This window comes from Alosa pseudoharengus, unplaced genomic scaffold (genome assembly GCF_046254945.1).
Source record: "Alosa pseudoharengus isolate Yale_2024_CS ecotype anadromous, Long Island Sound unplaced genomic scaffold, YU_APseudo_1.1 YU_APseudo_1.1_scf_1, whole genome shotgun sequence".
NCBI lineage: Eukaryota > Metazoa > Chordata > Actinopteri > Clupeiformes > Clupeidae > Alosa > Alosa pseudoharengus.
The window spans coordinates 44,300,704-44,315,009 of NW_027468564.1; the positions used below are offsets into that span (position 1 = coordinate 44,300,704).

Consider the following 14,306-nt stretch of genomic DNA (forward strand, 5'->3'; position numbering starts at 1 on the left):
CCTGACCGCGACGCGCGCGGGCGCGTTTGCGCATGCACGTGCAAGTGACGTGCGCGTGCAGCAGCGCTTCTCTTTGCTGTCGCTGTGCAGGCTGGTGCACAATTTCACACAATGAAAATGTAGTACATTATGTCATATATTATAACTCAGAAATTAATTCCAGCAGCTGTTTTTATTATTAGGCTGTAATCTCCCTTTGCTGGCCAAACAGTCTACAGCAACATTTTTCACTAAACGGACCGGACAATGGTTGTCATATTTCTGACGGACCGGTAGCAGGGACGTTGATAGTATTTTGTGAGGTGAGGTGGTGCTGATCATATTACGTGGGGTTCGGGGCTGTCTCCCCCGGGAAAATTTCGAAATTCTGGCTGTTAAATATACCCTTTTAACGTAGTTTGGAAGGGGCATACAAACTTTAACAGAGCAAGCAGGGTTGCATTGAGACATATTTCACGTTAACAGTGGAGATGTTAGCAAAACTATAGCGTTTGGTAAATCAAGATGCAGATCATCTCCCTAATTCATTTCTTTGCGCAACAGCCCACATTATGCGCTTACTCCAGCGAGACGAGTGAAATAAGTGTAGGCCATAGGCTATTTGCTACGATATAAGCTACTGTTAGGCCTACAACAAGTCTCGATTTATTAGGCTATCCAATCGCTATGCTGTTTTCATGAACATTGCAGGAATCCACTTCATTCACCTACCCACGAGTGGGTCAGTTTCACTTTTGCAAACACTTATACATTGAATGAGCACTCATAGCCTACCACTTCCACCTAATGTTATGCCTCTATATTTTATGAATTAAGAAGTATTTATTGATCAGGAAAACATTTAGTTTATTTTTCTTTCGGTCCGCGGTTCCATAACACCATTCAGTTGTGCCGCAAATTGATTATTATTAGACAGAAGCACCGGGCATAATCTAGCCAAAATTCATGGCAATTTTTTTTTCAAATCCGAGGGCCCCCATTGGCTGAGGGCCCCTGTGCACGTGCACACTTGGCACAAGCCATGATCCGTCCCTGCGCCTGCGGGAAACCCACAGTGTAATTAAATAGTTGAGTTAAAATGGTTGAATTATTGCATTGGGAAATATTGTAGTGAAGTGTTTTGAAACAATTGTGGGCAGAGGAAACAGTTGGCGGAGTCATAGTTGATAGGTGACAACTATATTTTTTTAAAAAGACCCGAAAACATACCTGTATAAGAGAGCCTTTAGTTAACTTCATCCATTCCAACGGTCAGTTGCAATCAACTATGACTCCCATCAACTGTATCCCCTGTCTACAACTGAATATTATGAAAAATTAATACAATTATATATGGAGTATAACTGAACAAATGAGAAAAAGAGAAAAAAAAAGATTTCAGACCAATAGTGGCAAAATATTGGGCAATTTGTCTGCAACCCGCCAGAGAACCGATGAGCAAAATGCCAGCGGACCGCCAGCTATGCCCCCAATGGACCAACAGTGGTCCGCCAGCCTCTTGCTATCTGGGCTTAGGCCTACTTGCATAAACACTTACATAAATGACACACCTTTTTCAAAAGAACACTGTCTGGTTGATGGCCTACATTGCATGCTAAAGTGCATTATGAGATGTGCATGTAACATATGTTGCCATGCAAGTACTGAACATGATGGTTCTAAGAAGCTGGAGTTGTAAATGCACTTATCTTGGCAGACACTGTTTAGAGAACTCAAGCTCACCAGTTATCAGTAGCCTGGCAACCTGTCCTCGTGCCCTACACCAGGCTCACCTCAGTAGACATCTTGGCATCAACAAGACACTTGACCTACAGGCTCACCTCAGTAGACATCTTGGCATCAACAAGACACGTGTTGTTGTTACACTTGTAGCAGTATGAGCTGTATTTGAATAGAAACTTAACTTCTTAGTACTGTAATGCAAGTACTGAACATGATAGTTCTAAGAAGCTGGAGTTGTAAATGCACTTATCTTGGTAGACACTGTTTAGAGAACTCAAGCTCACCAGTTATCAGTAGCCTGGCAACCTGTCCTCGTGCCCTACACCAGGCTCACCTCAGTAGACATCTTGGCATCAACAAGACACTTGACCTACAGGCTCACCTCAGTAGACATCTTGGCATCAACAAGACACGTGTTGTTGTTATACTTGTAGCAGTATGAGCTGTATTTGAATAGAAACTTAACTTCTTACTTACTAACCTGTGATTTGTACGGCTCTGTTCTCAGTGTATCTGTTTCTATGAGAGTGATTTCTTGTCAGAAATGTATTCTAACAATCTCTATATATATACTTTCCCCCAGCAGATTTTATGTATGTTCACTTATTTCTGCTTGTTTGTTGTTACTGTCTTTGGTTAAAAGGTGAGGTCTATGACTGAATGCTTTAAAGGTACGGTCGTTGAACATTGAGCTCAAACATCAATCACCTTTCACCAGGATCAATCAAAATGACCCAACCCTCTCTGGAGGTGGTGTTGGAGCAGGAGTGCCCTTTGTTGTTGATTGGCCAGTGCAGTGCATGGCCTGGTCCAAACCACTTTGTTTTCCGTTTGACTGAATATGGATTTTTATCAGTGATAAGGGGCCAGGCCAGCTATTATTTACAAATGTCCCTAGACGCGTGTGTGTGCGCGCGTGCGCGAGAGAGTGTGCGTATGAGTAACCACACTAGCTGTCTGTAGATAATGGAGGTAAAAGTTATCATGCCATTTATAAATGATTGACCTGGGGGGGGCACTGAGTGTCAGAGTACTATTAAATTGTAACAGTTAGCAAGCAAGAAGTGCTATGATCTTGGAGAGCTTGCTGTCGAAGCACTTACCATGTTGAGCTACATGTCCTTTTTATCAACGCAGACATGGACGCTGCTCCTGCTGTTCCTAGGACTGTTCTTGGTGTAAGTTGAACTAACTTTATCTAACCGCTGAGCAATGACATGTTAAATACTAGTGTTTTTTTTTTATCATTATTTATTGAGAAATAGCTCTAGCAAGAAGTGATACAATGCCATTTATATAGGTATGGATACTGGCCTTATGGAATCTTCAAGAAGTTGGGGGTCCCTGGTCCAAAACCTGTGCTATTTTTTGGAAATATGCTCAACTACAGAAAGGTCAGTTTGTGTTTTAACCTCTTCATTCCTCTACATTTATTACCACACCCTATGTCCAGTTTAGATTTTATAGTCATGGCACTGTACGTGTGATGTTGGAACCTTCTGCCAAGAATGCAGCAAAAGAGGGAGGTTATGGTTAAAATGTAAACTAATCAACTGAAACACAAAAAAGAGTATAAGGTTGCTGTTGGTCACAGTCAATTATCAGTAATGCAGGAATGCTGTCAGCGAGTGAGTGTTGTGTTGTGTTGTGTTGTGTTGTGTTGTGCTGTGCTGTGTGAATCCAAAAGCCTAAGAAATAATGGTCCTTCTTGAAAAAGAGAGAGCAGCCTTTATAATGTACAAGACACTGCACACTGGTACAACTCATTAGCCATGACTAAGCTCTGCTTCCTGGTGCACCTGCCAATCAACAACGGGAAACAAGCAAACAAACAAACCGAGGGCCAAGCTGGCCAAAAAGGGCAACGTGTAGGCCACCAGCGTCCACTTCGTTTGTGCATGTAAATACACCCACACATTTCTTCATTGGTGTTTTTTTTTTTCCTTTAGGGTTTCCACTATTTTGACTTAGAGTGTTTCCGGGCGTACGGAAGGATGTGGGGGTAAGAAAGCTATTATTCAAAATGAGCTTAACCGACTGAATAGTCTAAAAAAAAACCTCTAATGAAAAACTGGGCAACAAAGCCTGATCAGAGCTACTTTTTGTAATCCAGGGGTTTCTTGCCATCTGTCGTCTGCTACCATCTAGTGGTTGAAGAAGGCAATACAGTTGTTCCCTGACCATATATTCACTGATAATATGTGCACTGTTTTTTTTTTCTTTTTCTTTAGATAGATTTCCATTATTGTTTTATGAATAATCAAATTCATTGAAATATACAGTAGGCCCATACATTTTAGAAAAGCCAAGGTAACTTTAAGGATTGAAATAGATCACAATCAGTTGACAACCCCTGATGTAATCAGATTGATACCATTAACAATTTACTGAAATTAAAGAAAATTTATTTTATAGCTTTTGGGCTGTACTATTCCCTCCTGTGTTATTTTCTTATCTCCTCTCTAGAATTTTTGAGGGTCAGCAGCCTATTCTTTGCATCATGGACACAGAGTTGATCAAAACTGTCCTGGTCAAGGAGTGCTACTCGTATTTCACCAACAGACGGGTACACTTGTCTTTGTGTATATTGACGATTTTGCCGGTTTGTCAAGTGTGTGACGACACAAAGAACTATGATCAATGTGTCACATGCTCTATCAGTACCAGGTGGTATTTCATACTTAAAATAAGTGGTAGTCTAGTTTCTAAGTAGGGAAGGTTTAGAAATAGGTATTCATTTCAAATATGTTAGTTTGGAAACATGTCAAATGTTTCTTTAAGAGTAATCTAATCAACAAAAAACAGAGACGGACATCATACAAATTATACCCCCCATCCCCAAAAGAAAAATAAATAAATAAAAATAACAAATAAACATAGAAATGAGACAGCCTACTCCCCCCCCTTAGGGAGGGCACCTGTTTCTTTTTTCAAAAAAGTAAGATCAGTTTTTTTTTGCAGTTATAATGCCAAATGCCAGAAGACGCTGTTGTGCTATCCTTAGTTTCTATAGCTTTTCAGATAGTGCCAGGTGGTGTTTGATATTTAAAATAAAGTAGGCCTAGTATCTAAGTAAGTAAAAAGAAGTAGTATCGCCCAATATTCAGACTTGCTAGGAAGATCAATCACTTCTTCAGTGATATGTACAGCTCAATTATTGACGTTAATCCTAGTGTTGAAGATTGAGATCAGGGGTTGGCGACCTTTTCTCCTAAAAGAGACATTTTTTTACCAGAAATAAAAAATAAATCTGTCTGGGGCCGCAAATATATTGGAACCATTTAAAATAAATTTGTTTAAACATCTGTATCTTAGACTCAGGCATATGGAATATTTGCCATACTCTGCATGTTGCATTGTGCAGTATAATATTTTTACTAACTTAATGTGTTGGGACAGCTTGAAGCCTATAAAATGATTAGAAATATTTGATAACTTCTATTTTTAGAGAGAATTCATAACCTACCCCTGATTTAGATGATTGTGCAATCTGATGGATTAATCAAGGTGCCACTGCATGTGCATTTAACCGGGCTTTGAATTACAGACTTTCGGCCTTGACGGGGAGCTGCACGATGCCGTGTTCAATGCTAAAGATGAAGACTGGAGAAGGATCCGTAGTGTACTGTCTCCATCTTTCACTAGTGGCCGTCTGAAAGAGGTGTGTATCTCTCTCCTCTCTCTCTCTCTTTCTCTCTCTCGCTCGCTCGCTCTCTCCCTCTACCTCCCTTCTCTAAAAAGTAATGGAATGTGTAGACATTGCAGTGACAGAAATGTTATATTTTATAACATCCATACATGTGTTCATTACTATGACATTTTCTCTCAAGTCTGGTCAAATTACATGGTTTGATGGTTATATACAATGAATCTTTATACTGTACAAACGTTATCACAAGATGCGACATGTCTTCTCTATTTCTCTAATTCTCTGTGTCATCCTGCATCAGATGTTTGGGATCATGAAGACCCACTCACACACCCTGGTGAACAGCATGAAGAAGGATGCAGACCTGGGCAGACCATCTGACACTAAAGAGTGAGCGCTTCTGTGAACTATCAGGGTGGAAAACAGAGTCCCAGAATACAAAACAAAATCTTCCAGATTATTATCAGGCTAAGATTCTGTTGGAAGTCCTCACATTATTTATGAAATGCTGTTTAGCTTGTAGCAGAAAAATATACCAATATGTATTTTGAGGGGTCCATTTCATATCTAAGGATATATCACCACCACCACCACCACTGCATAATCTTGTCAGATCTATATAATACCATGATGGGATGGGATGGGATGACTGGTGGGATGGGATGGGCTGGGATGAGCACTTGGGATGACTGGTGGGCTGGGATGGGATGACTGGTGGGCTGGGATCGTCATTTCCGTTAAGTGCATGGAGTTCGTGTTCGATTTGAGACGACACTATTCTGTTGCAATGTACGCACGAGTAAGCCGTGTGCACGCAGGGCTCTGCATTGAGGTGTGCTGATGGAAGAACGCCATCTGAGACAGAGTGAGTGACAGGTGGGCTGGGCTGGGTTGAGATGACTTCAGTAATTCAGCACGTTTTCACTGTACATCCAGGTACTTTGGCGCTTACAGTATGGACGTGGTCACCAGCACAGCTTTCAGTGTGGACATCGACTCCCTCAACAACCCCAAAGACCCCTTTGTCACCAACATCAAGAAAATGGTCAAGATCGACTTCCTGAGCCCGCACTTCCTGATTGCAGGTAATGTCCAGACTCTCCACACTTCCTGATTGCAGGTAATGTCCAGACTCTCCACACTTCCTGATTGCAGGTAATGTCCAGACTCTCCACACTTCCTGATTGCAGGTAATGTCCAGACTCACAAATGCAGTGCCATGACTTTGGAATGCAAAAAAAGTAGAGTGAGTACACAAGGGATGAGCATATGAAAAAAAAAACAATTTCAAATGTGAATATGAAAAAAAAAAAAAAAAAAAAAGTAATGGAAAAAAAACATGAAGAAGAAAAAAAAAACGATGCACTTTTGCGGGATCTCATTGCGAGATCCCGCAAAAAGTTTTGCGAGATCCCGCAAAAGTTTTGCGAGATCTCGCAAAACTTTTTTTCTACTTTTGGAACTTGCTGGGCTTCCTACTTGACCCCAATAGGCCCACAAACCACTACCGCCAGATGGCAATCGTATCATGATACTATGATTGCTCTATCACTGTTGCGTGTTGTGGGTTTTCTGGACACATTACATAGGCCTATGACACGGGAGGGAGAGGGAGACACCTGCGTGCAGACACGCACACACAGCAGGCTACAATAAATTACCTAACAGACAGCAGCCTAATTTCGAGGTATCACTAATACCTATTAAATAAATGTAAAGGACACAGAACTATAAGCTCAAATTCAAAAACGTTTTAAGTCTACCCAAACATATGCAAAGGGAATATATAAATTGTGTTGCATATAGCCAGCTTAATTAATGTCAATTTAAAGATTATGATTAGCAGTTTCTATGCATTTTTCCATTGATAGTTACAGGAAGCCACGTTGTTGTTTAAACTATTGTTGCTTCTAGCCCACGTTACCTCCAGATTCACTTGCTGCAGGGACGCACACATTGCATGAGCGATCATAAGCGTTGGTGCTTGGTGCACGCACCCCGCTTTCACTTTGACTCCCTGCATTGTGACAAAAACTGTCAGTCAGACAGTGAATTTTGGTTTACTAAATTAGCATAATGCGGTAACAATTATCATTTCAATTCTATCTGAAATCTGCTCACTGCAGACGTTACAATGCAGACCCAAGCAGCAGCATAGCCTTGAAAGACGTACACTTTGAATTTGATCAGAGCGGCTCTGGTTCTTCACCTAACTTGATGTGATTGGCTGGATGACCGTTCAATCAAATCAACAGACCTATTTGTGTCTCTGTGTGTGCGTTATAGGTACGGTTCCAACTCTTTACGGGAGCGTTTATTTCCATATTTTACTTTCAATTTAATCTGACAAAAAGTGTGGGGGATAGAATCGTGTTCCAGCAAAACTGTGTACGTTATAACACCCACATCCCCCACGCTTGCTACGCGCCTGTGTGTGCGTGTCTGCACGCAGGTGTCTCCCTCTCCCTCCCATGTCATAGGCCTATGTAATGTGTCCAGAAAACCCACAACACGCAACAGTGATAGAGCAATCATAGTATCATGATACGATTGCCATCTGGCGGTAGTGGTTTGTGGGCCTATTGGGGTCAAGTAGGAAGCCCAGCAAGTTCCAAAAGTAGAAAAAAAGTTTTGCGAGATCTCGCAAAACTTTTTGCGGGATCTTGCAAAACTGTTTGCGAGATCTCGCAAAACTTTGCGAGATCCCGCAATGAGATCCCGCAAAAGTGCATCGTTTTTTTTTTTCATTCTTCATGTTTTTTTCCCATTATTTTTTATTTTTATTTTTAACCCATGTTTTTTTTTCCCATGTCACCCGGAGGGCTCCGTATGAATCTGAGTGTGTTTCCAATAATAATAATAAAACAAATATGTGAGTCCATAGAAATGACTTTGAAATGCTAGTTTCCACATCAAAATACTTTGCAGTTTCTGTGTACATTTACTGGTCTTCATATTTGTCCTGCCTCTCTGATCAAATGCAATTATTTATTTTCATACAGTGCCTAAAAAATATTCACCCCCCTTGGATATTTCCACTTTTGCTGCTTTTATAAATGGAATCTTGATCAATTTAATTTGCCCTTTTTTACAATCATTTACAAAAATCCCCTTGTTAATGTCAAAGTGAAATCAGATTTAAACTAAGTAATATTAATTCATTAAAAAATATAATGCAAAATAAGCAATTGCATAAATATTCACCCCCTTCAAGTCAGCATTTAGTAAATGCACCTCTGGCCGCAGTTAAAGCATGGAGCCTGCGTGGATAGTTCTCAGGCTTGCACATCTTGATGCTGCAATTTTACTCCATTTTTCTTTGCAAAACTGCTCAAGCTCTGTCAGGTTGGAAAGGGGTCAGGTGTGATCAGCCCTTTTCAGCCTTTTACCTTTACAAGCCTTCCAGGGCCTGCTGTTGAGAAGTATCCTCACAGCATGATGCTACCACCACCACGCTTTAAATTAGGGATTTGGTGATGTGCAGTGTTGTGTGTCCGCCCAAAAATAGCATCTAGTCTGATGGCCAAAAAGCTCACTTTTGGTCTCATCAGACCAACGAACCGTCTTCTTTATGCAAATTTGACCTTGGAATCTCCCACATGCCTTTGGGTGAATTTTAATTGAGATTTAATAAGAGCTTTGCCACTCAGCCATAGAGCACTCGTGAAGAACTCGGGCAAAAAGTTGTTGTATGCATAGTTTCTCCCATCTCAGCTGCTGAAGCTTTTAACTTCTTCAGAGTTGTCATAGGTGCCTTGGTGGCCTCCCTCACCATTATTCTTTTTGAACAGTTTGTGGTGACGGCCTGCTCTAAGCCGATTTGCACATTTGCCATATTCCTTACAATCCTTAATGATGGATTTCACTGAACTCCATGGGGAAGTTCAGTCACTTGAATTTTTTTTTTTTTATCCAACTCTTCATGCTTTTCAATAACTTTTTTTAATTGTTTGGAGTGTTCTTTTGTCTTCATGGTGGAATTATAGCTTGGAATACTGATTGACCAGTGACTGGACCTTCCAGATGCAAGTGTCTTTATATTACTACACATTCACTGCACTCAGGCAATCTTCATTTCACTAATAGTGAGACTATTAGCATCAATTAGCTGGACCGCTGTTGATTTAGGCCAGTCACTTTAAGGTGAGTGAATATGTATGCAATCACTTATTTTGCATTATATATGTTCAATTAATTAACATTGCTTTGTAGAAATTTGCTGTCACTTCGACATTAAAGAGGAGATTTTTGTAAATTATTGTAAAAAAAAGGGCAAATTAAATTGACAAAGATTCCATTTATTAAAACAATAAAAGGGGAAAGGGTGGTGAATATTTTTTATAGGCACTGTATATAACTACATTTATTTTCAGGTTTCTTTCCCTTCATGGCACCCATCCTGGAAAAAATGGGCTTCACTTTTGTCCCCCCATCTGTGACAGACTTCTTTTTTGCCGTCATGAAAAACATCAGATCCGAGAAGCAGGGCAACTCTGATACGGTTGGTGAGATTAAGTCCTGATAGGGTGACACTAATGACTGAAGCTCATTTCCATTAGTCACTCTTACATAACCAGACCTCAGTGGTTAAAAAAATATTTGACCATGAAGCCTTTTTAGTAGTTCTCTATCTGATTCCATGTTTAGAATGTTAACTTTACCTAACTGTGCAATATGTAACTTTTGTTGTTAGCTGATCTCACAGCTCATTACAGATGTCAATCAGCATTAAGGCCAGTATTGCCTTGAAGGATAACATAAAAATTAATTCTCTACTACCTATAATCAATTCAGATCAGTAATCACAAACCTTCCTATGTCAAATTGTACCTGTTTTATGTAAATGTTATTTTATTATTTGATTATTAATATTTTCTGTATTTTTATTTTCCGTACCTCCTTTATAATGTTATGGAGGTTATCTTATTATTTGTTTTATTTTGTTTTATTTTCCACAATTTATTATACTATATCTCTTGTTATTCCATTGTTACTGTGTAATCTCGGCTTCACTGAAAATGAGGACTACCCTCAAAGAACCTCCGAGAATAAATAAAGATTGAATGAATGAATGAATGAATGAATGAAAAAGAATAACCTATGTTTTGTTGGTTTCAGAAACGAGTGGACTTCTTACAGCTGATGATAGACTCTCAGACTCCAAAGAAAGATGACAATGGTATAGGAGGTGAAAGTTACAAAGGTAACATAACCTCTGTGTTTAAATTTCATGTTTGAGTTAAGGACAGGACAGCTGTCAGAGGTGATGTCATCCAAGTCACGATTTGTTACAAGTACAGGTCCGCTATGTAACTGTCAACATCTCTTGAAAAACCCAACATGTATGAAAAGACAATTAGTATGGCAGGTATATTGAAAACAAAAATGCACAGTATCTTTATACACTATCCTTCATTTATATCCTTCATGCAGGACTGAATGATCATGAAATTTTGTCTCAGTCGATGCTCTTCATCTTTGCTGGTTATGAAACCAGCAGTACAACCCTGGACTTTCTGTTCTACAATTTGGCCACAAACCCAGACGCCCTGAAGCAGCTCCATGATGAGATTGATGAAGTCTTCCCCGACACGGTCAGTGTGAACATTTTCTCTCACTAGAGGCAATGGCTCAGGAGGTAGAGGAGTCGTCCGACAACTGGAAGGTTGCCGTTTCGAGCCCAACTCCTGACCCTGTCGAAGTGTCCTTGAGCCCAGTGCTGCCGATGAGCAGCCTCGGCCGGAGTCGAAAAAAGCGCTATATGAATGCAGTCCATTTACCAATGTAGTGTAATAAAATAATTATTGGTTACACTTTACTTGACAGTATCGACATAAGAGTGAAATGACACTGTCATGAACGTGTCATAAACAAGTCATAAACATTTATGACAAAGCTTCTTTTATTAACTGACATTCGATTTTTGTCATAAATTAGGGTTAAGATTAGGGCTCATGGGTCATGACAGTGCCATGTGTTCATGACAGTGTCATGTCACTCTTATGTCGATACTGTCAAGTAGTGTTACCTAATTATTTTATGGATTGTGCAGTGGAAACTTTTTTAATAGTCATGGACGTTACTTTGCATTTATTTCCATGTGTACAATGAACCATAACTCTGTAAGAGAATTAATCAATTAAGTGTAAGGTGAACAAATTCGTTTTTAAACACTTCTTGGAAATCCTAAAACTGTCACAAGAATGCAGAAAACTAGGCAACTCGTTCTGCCAACAAGGAACCATAGAAGAACAGGAAAACTGCTGTTTTTGTTGTAAGCTGATTTCAGATGTAAATTTGCAGCAAGGCCAGTATAGCCTTTGCTAAATTTTTTAATCTGCCAAACGTAGTTCTTGTTTTATCCTTCGAAAGTGCCTTGTTGTAATGCTTTGGCCAGCCCCATCACCATGCCCTGGAGGGCCATATTTGTTTGAGTTGAGTTGTGAAAACTATCCTTGTCTCTGTCCAGGCTGAAGTCCAGTATGAAGCCCTGATGCAGATGGAATATCTGGACTGTGTGATAAACGAGACGCTGCGTCTGTATCCACCTGCTGCTCGAATCGATAGAGTCTGCAAGAAGACCGTGGACGTCGGTGGTGTCATCATCCCCAAGGGAACTGCTGTCATGGTGCCCACCTTTGTCCTTCAAAGAGACCCGGAACTCTGGACTGACCCTGAGAGGTTCAAACCAGAGAGGTACATGAGAGAGACGGAGAGGGAGAGAGAAATGAAAGGGGAACTATTTACCATAATTTAACAGCTCATGGTTATATGACTTTTTCCAGGTTGAATGGTGGCTGTATCGCTTCCCCCAGAATTGGGCCGAGAATTATTGTCTGTCAGGGCCCAAATTATCTAGCAGTGCCCCTGCTTGCAACTTTGGTCCGGCGAGCCGCCGGCCTAAGAGTCAGATAGTCCTGTGATGTTACACATTGTTTACTGCACGACACACATACACGCCAGGCACTGGCTGGAACAAGTTATTTGGCCAAGACATTCATCTTGGCCAAATTACCAAAACTGCATAGGGTCCCTTTAATTTGATTAAGTGACGCTTATGTGATTTGTGCTCATGTGATTTCTGGGAATCATATAAGCCAAATTAATTATATTAATTTCTCTTTCTCTCTTATACTTACGCTGTGCCTCTTTTGGTACCCCTTACATCAAAAGACAATTCATTCAGTTACTTATCTAATTTTGAATTTGAATCATTTTACTTATCTAATTTAATTTGAATCAATCTTTTTACTTTCTAAGGACTATTAACAATAAAGTGTTAATTAAACCAGTCTATCCTTTTCCTGTCTTTCTCCCTCATGCAGGTTCAGTAAGGAGAACAAGGAGAGCATTGACCCGTACTCTTACATGCCGTTCGGACTCGGCCCCAGAAACTGCTTAGGGATGCGCTTCGCTCTCGTCAGCATGAAGCTGGCCATCGTGGAGCTGCTGCAGAGGTTCACCATCAGCACCTGTGCCGAGACAGAGGTGAGAGAAACACCCGTCTCTATCCCCCTGAAGACAAGTGGACCTGATATGATGAAGTTTATTCTCACCTGGATTGGTGCTAACATTCCAATGAGACCAGGGTTGCATTAAACTTGAAGAGAAACAGTTAAAATATAGGTTGTTGAGACAGAGTCGACGATGCAATTGTGAGTAGCTTGATGACATCAGTTTGTTTATTCAGTTTTCAAACTAATGGAAAACCCAAGGGTCATGAGCCCTAGATTAAAATCCAATACACTTCTTTCCAAATTCAGAAAATCTGAATTATCAACTTTTTACCTAGATTGAGGACTCCTTAAATCTGTTAAAGTTATCCAGTCATCTGTCAACAATAGCCAGCTGTTACAGTGGTTGTACAATATGTAGATCTATGTAAAACCTCCATTCCAAGAGACATGCTAGCAACAGACACCAGAACCTATGGGGTTTAACCTCCTTGCTAGCACACCTGCCTGCCTCCCAATCCCAGCGTTCCTGGTGCAGGTCCATATCAAAGATCCTTGATTCAAACCATCTCTGCCCATATGGGAGGCTTGGCAGGTGCAGGTTATCACAAGGCAGGTTAAATATTTTTGCAGAGTGAGGTACAAAAACAGTCGCTGCTTGCCACTGTACTGATCGCATGCTTTCTCCCATCCTCCAGATTCCGCTGGAGTTGGAAACTGTGGGATTTATGGCTCCCAAAAGGCCCATCAAGCTGCAGCTGGCTGCCCGGTCGCCTGTTGCACAGCTGAATCCCAGAGGGTGACCGTCCGTCCATATGCACTCACTATCCAATCAGAGCTGTCAATCACACACTATATTATAAACATGAGATGGAATTGCACTAGTTGTTACTTTATGATGTCAGGTGGGAGAAACAAAATTCCAGTGAATTTCACATCTTATCAAAGATTGGCGGCTGTTAAAAGTGGCGTTCTTTGCCTCAAAAATAAAGCCAAGACACGTCCGTGAATTTAAGGATTTTAACCGCATGCTATGATGTTACATGCTGGTCTCTTTTACGGAGGAAACCCATGCTAAAATAAAACTTTGTAGTCACAAATTTAATCGTGTTGGTATGAATATATGTTGTAGTTGTACATGTTGTGATTCCTACTGTGTAAATAAAATATACAAATGTCTTGAAATGTAAAATTAATAAAGATCTTGTTCCGCAACAGTGTAGAATGTTTTCTATGGTTCTAAAATTCCATATCAAATTCAATGAACCCAGATGGGCTACAAACACTTCCCAATCTAGCTGTGGCATGAGTTTCAAACTATGTGCCTAAAGAGACGTATACAATTATGTCATTGTTTACAGTTTCACAATGGCTAAAACACATTTTGACACCCTTCACCCTTCTCTCAAAATTGTAAACACAAACCCCAAATCTTAAACTACATTCACAAAAGCTCTGACAACCTCTGCAAAACAGACAAA

General features: G+C 40.4%; 2 protein-coding genes across 2 annotated transcripts in view; both read left to right on the top strand.

Annotated features, from left to right (window-relative positions):
- Positions 1–3,069, top strand: part of LOC143129880 (cytochrome P450 3A27-like) — a 44,976-nt gene extending 41,907 nt beyond the window's left edge. Inside the window, exons 14-15 of the transcript XR_012987996.1 lie at positions 2,860–2,900; positions 3,023–3,069. The gene's annotated coding sequence lies outside the window, so the exon portion shown is untranslated. The remainder of the gene's footprint in view (positions 1–2,859; positions 2,901–3,022) is intronic.
- Positions 1,818–14,042, top strand: LOC143129864 (cytochrome P450 3A30-like). The gene is made up of 13 exons (XM_076289939.1): positions 1,818–2,900; positions 3,023–3,116; positions 3,672–3,724; positions 4,189–4,288; positions 5,270–5,383; positions 5,673–5,761; positions 6,308–6,456; positions 9,745–9,872; positions 10,490–10,574; positions 10,805–10,965; positions 11,841–12,067; positions 12,697–12,859; positions 13,524–14,042. Exons 1-13 carry the CDS (start codon positions 2,827–2,829, stop codon positions 13,626–13,628), a joined length of 1,542 nt encoding a protein of 513 aa, XP_076146054.1. The 5' UTR covers positions 1,818–2,826; the 3' UTR covers positions 13,629–14,042.
- The last annotated feature ends 264 nt before the right edge of the window (positions 14,043–14,306 follow it).